General features: G+C 43.2%; 1 protein-coding gene across 3 annotated transcripts in view; it reads left to right on the forward strand.

The window, feature by feature from the left end:
- The window catches only part of LOC121693411 (disco-interacting protein 2 homolog C-like), a 77,952-nt gene that overhangs the window by 59,467 nt on the left and 13,485 nt on the right, over positions 1–5,000 (forward strand). For all 3 annotated transcript variants that reach the window (XM_042072810.1, XM_042072809.1, XM_042072811.1), the window contains exons 29-32: positions 153–262; positions 620–750; positions 1,721–1,889; positions 4,434–4,604. In XM_042072810.1, coding sequence (XP_041928744.1) covers positions 153–262; positions 620–750; positions 1,721–1,889; positions 4,434–4,604 — 581 coding nt within the window. The remainder of the gene's footprint in view (positions 1–152; positions 263–619; positions 751–1,720; positions 1,890–4,433; positions 4,605–5,000) is intronic.

Here is a 5,000-nt window from a genome sequence, read left to right on the forward strand (position 1 = left end):
GATTTACAAGAAGATGTGCACATCTGAATTGCTGTGTTCATGGGAAATGTATACAATTTGTGTGTGTGTGCGTGTGTGTGTCTGTGTCTGTGTGTGTGTGTGTGTGTGTGTGTGTGTGTGTGTGCACCTGCGTGTGTGTGTGTGTGTGTTAGATGACCTCCCGAAGAAGCGTTGTCCTCTACTATGTAAGACGTCTGACCCAGATACACTCGCCTATCTGGACTTCAGTGTGTCCACTACAGGCATGCTGGCAGGAGTCAAGGTACACACACACACAAACACACTCAAACACACACACACACACACACACTCAAACACACACGCATACACACACAAACACACACACACACACACACACACACACACACACATACATACATACACTCTCACACACACACACACACACACACACACACACACACACACACATACACACACACACACACAAACTCAAACACACACACACACACACACACACACACACACATTCACTCACATACTCTCACACATATACACACATATTCAGATAAATGATGCCTGATAAGTATTTAATACATGCATGTAAGATGTGTGTGTGCGTGTGTGTGTGTGTGTGTGTGTGCGTGTGTGTGTGTTTCAGATGTCCCACTGGGCCGTGAGTGTGTTGTGTCGCTCGGTAAAGCTGCAGTGTGAGCTCTACCCGTCCCGTGAGGTGGCAGTGTGTTTGGACCCCTACTGCGGTCTGGGCTTCGTGCTGTGGTGTCTCTGCAGGTACGTGTGTGTGTGTGTGTGTGTGTGTGTTGGTGTGTGTGTGTGTGAGTGTGTGTTCATGTGTGTTCATGTGTGTTCATGTGTGTGTGTGTGTGTGTGTTGGTGTGTACATTACACACTCTGCGGTTAAATGCATTGGTAGTATTTTGTAAGAAGGCGTGCAAATCATATGAACGGAGGTCCGGGTGTTTTTTACTCGGAAACATTTCGATATTATGGCTGTTAAATAAAATACACCAGAAATACGTCAACAGAGCAAGCAGGACCCGTCTTCTGTCTGACTCAGGTGACGTGAACATGGCTACCTGCCTAAGATTATTTCATGTCATGAAAAACTATAGCTTTTAGTTAACGGAGATGCAGATCATTTACACCTGTGAAGTTACTCATGTATATTTTGTAAAATTCTGGTATTTAGCACGTTGAGTCCCTTTTCTGGTTTGTTAAAAAAAAATAGTTCCACAATAGCAAATAAGACGGCTGGAAATCATACATTGTGCCGATATATTTGATTTTAATAATCAACTAACACCACTAACCACTCGGTGAGTTGCACAGTTTTCAAAACGAACGTTAAGGGTTGTTTTAAGGACATGTTTGTGCATGCCTGTAGGCAGCCACTCTGAAGCAGTAAAGGCGATTCAAAACGAGTCAGAAAAGTCGAGACAGGACCAATCGTCAAAATGTCTAGTTCATCCAAAACAAACCAGAAAAGGGACTCAAAGTGCTAAATACCGGAATTATCCTTTAAGTATTTCTGTAAACACTTGAGAATACATATTAAGAAGTCAAATGTATGTTTGTGTGTGTGTGTGTGTACATGTGTGTGTGTGTGTGTGTGTGTGTGTGTGTGTGTATATATGTGTGTATATGTGTGTGTGTATGTGCGTGTACGTATGTGCGTGTATGTGTGTGCGTGTATGTGTGTGTGTGTGTGTGTGTGTGTGTGTGTGTGTATGTGTGTGTGTAGTGTGTACGCAGGTCATCAGACGATCCTGATTGCGCCCAGTGATCTGGAGCAGAATGCGTCTCTGTGGCTGAGTGCCGTGAGCCACCTGCGCGTGAGAGACACATTCTGCTCCTATAGCGTCATGGAGCTGTGCACACGCAGCCTGGGGGGACAGACACACACACTCAAGGTACACACACACACACACACACACACACACACACACGCAGCTTTTAACCTGCAGCTGTCATGTGGTGCAGCGGTCATGGCTGCTAGTTTAAGTATAAATAACAGCAGGCTAATGCCGCGCTTATTTGCTGAGTTGCACCTCTCAAGTGTGTGTTGCTACTCTACCTAGTCTATGCCATTTAGCTCAGTTAGGCCTACTGTTGGGTTTAATGCCATTTAGCTCAGTTAGGCCTACTGTTGGGTTTAATGCCATTTAGTTCAGTTAGGCCTACTGTTGGGTTTAATGTCATTTAGCTCATTTAGGCCTACTGTTGGGTTTAATGCCATTTAGCTCATTTAGGCCTACTGTTGGGTTTAATGCCATTTAGCTCAGTTAGGCCTACTGTTGGGTTTAATGCCATTTAGCTCATTTAGGCCTACTGTTGGGTTTAAGGACAGCCGTGGGTATATAAGCAAATAAGCAAAGAAATATTTACTTTAGTAAAAGTAAAAGTACCACAATGACAACCCTACTTAAGTAAAAGTAAAAATTACCTGCTTTTAAATGTACTTTAAGTATTAAAAGTAAAAGTATTTGCATAATGATTTATTCTCTTAATATCTATTAATAAAAAAAAAATAATTATGGGCTGTGACATTTTAATTAAGCTAGTTTTAGGTTATACTAGGCTAGATAGTTTTAAGCTAATGTAATTGTGCTTACCATCTGTGGCCCAGTTTACATTCTGACTTACAATTCTGGAGAATGTAATTCTGGTTATCTACTAGGGTGATCTGCTGAGTTAATTTAATATCATTCAGCAAAACTCGAGAGCCTGAAGTTTAACAGGGTAGACAAGGAAAACGGCCGATTGATCCTAATGCCAATTCTGCTGGTCCCGATTGAACAGAAAAGTTGTTGAGAAAGGTGTCTTTATGATAAGGTTCGGTTTCACTTGTACATTATTCCCCCCCAATTTTAGGCTATGCCTCTTTATTTGATTATACACAATTACGAAATATTTCCTAATCTGTTTTTTTCGGCCAGCGGTTTTATAATAGTCTACCATTCATTTGTGCCGCAAATGATCAGACATGTGACAGAAGCATGGGCATAGCCTGTAACTTCACTGCTCCTCGGACTCGCAATCTCATCGGAGAGGAGGCCCTATCGCTGCAGATAATAGACAGAGAAAGGCATAGAACACAGTTGCATGTACAGTGTCGCCATGGGTCTGGTGAATATAGCCTACCGAATGCAGATGGCTACAAGCTCACGCTTTGCCTGGTCTAGACTAGAAGCTTATGTTTCAAACATTTAGAAGCAGGGCAAGTAGCACTCTAGAATCTCAACCCAGCCCCCTGGTAAAACAAACGTGTTTGTCAGAGACAAAAAAACTGATCATAAAATGTAGCCTAACATAAAAAGGAGCGATGGTGTTGTAGAAATGTAGCCGAGTAAAAGTACAGATACTTGCTGCAAAATGTAACGAAGTATAAGTCAAAAGTATGCACTATAGATTCTACTTAAGTAAAGTACAAATACGTGAAAAATGTACTTAAGTACAGTAACGAAGTACATTCCACCACTGCTGTAATCTCACGCGTCATCTGGAGAGAGTTCCTTCTAGGTAGCTATCCCGTAATCTCACACGTACTCTGGAGAGAGTTCCTTCTAGGTAGCTATCCCCTAATCTCACGCGTACTCTGGAGAGAGTTCCTTCTAGGTAGCTATCCCCTAATCTCACGCGTACTCTGGAGAGAGTTCCTTCTAGGTAGCTATCCCCTAATCTCACGCGTACTCTGGAGAGAGTTCCTTCTAGGTAGCTATCCCGTAATCTCACACGTACTCTGGAGAGAGTTCCTTCTAGGTAGCTATCCCGTAATCTCACACGTACTCTGGAGAGAGGTCCTTCTAGATAGCTATCCCCTAATCTCACACGTACTCTGGAGAGAGTTCCTTCTAGATAGCTATCCTATAATCTCACACGTCATGTGTATCACTTGTGTAGAGCTCACCAGAATCATAGTGAGGAACAATGCAAGATACTTATCTCTTCTATGATCCCAGAAAGATTGTCTTTGACTTGTTAGTTTTTTGAACATTTATTGGTAACACTTTACTTGACAGTATCGACATAAGAGTTACATGACACAGTCATGAACATATGACACTGTCATGACACATGAACCCTAACCTCTAACCCTAAACCTAACCCTAACTTGTTATGACAAAAACCGAATGTCACTTATTAACAGAAGCATTAAACATTTATGACTTGTTTATGACACATTCATGACAGTGTCATGTCACTCTTATGTCGATACTGTCAAGTAAAGTGTAACCCACTTATTTGATGTAATAACATAGAAAACATAATGAATTGCATCCATATATCCTTGGACTGATGCATGACTATTTTCCTCTAGCCTAAAATGTGTGTGTGTGTGTGTGTGTGTGTGTGTGTGTGTGTGTGTGTGTGTGTGTGTGTGTGTGTGTGTGTATATGTGTGTGTCCTGTGTGTGTGTGTGTGTGTGTGTGTGTGTCCTGTGTGTGTGTCCTCAGGGTCGTGGGGTGGACCTGTCGCGCGTGCGCACGTGTGTGGTGGTGGCGGAGGAGCGCCCACGACTGTCCCTCTCGCTCTCCTTCTCCAAACTCTTCAGAGACCTCGGACTCCACCCTCGAGCCGTCAGCACCGCCTTCAGCTGCAGGGTCAACATGGCCGTCTGCCTACAGGTGTGTGTTTGTGTGTGTGTGTGTGTGTGTGAGTGTTTGTGTGTGTGTGTGTGTGTGTGTGTGTGTGTGTGTGTGTGTGTGTGTGTGAGTGAGTGAGTGAGTGTGTGTGTGTGTGTGTGTGTGTGTGTGTGTGTGTGTGTGTGTGTATGTATGTATGTGTGTGTGTGTGTGTGTGTGTGTTGGCGGGTTCTGGGTACATCTGTGTAAACATGACGGCATGACGTTGTGTGTGTTCAGCTCACTGACATGCTGTTGCTTGTTTACATGCTGAAACATCAACACGTTTATTTGTTTACATGTTGACACATCTACACGTTTATTTTTCTTGGCATGTGAGACATCACCCTGCAGGTTGCTCAACTAAACTCCTCTCATCGCATAACCCCTCCCCCATAT

The sequence above is a fragment of the Alosa sapidissima genome, chromosome 19 (assembly GCF_018492685.1).
Source record: "Alosa sapidissima isolate fAloSap1 chromosome 19, fAloSap1.pri, whole genome shotgun sequence".
Classification (NCBI taxonomy): Eukaryota; Metazoa; Chordata; class Actinopteri; order Clupeiformes; family Clupeidae; genus Alosa; species Alosa sapidissima.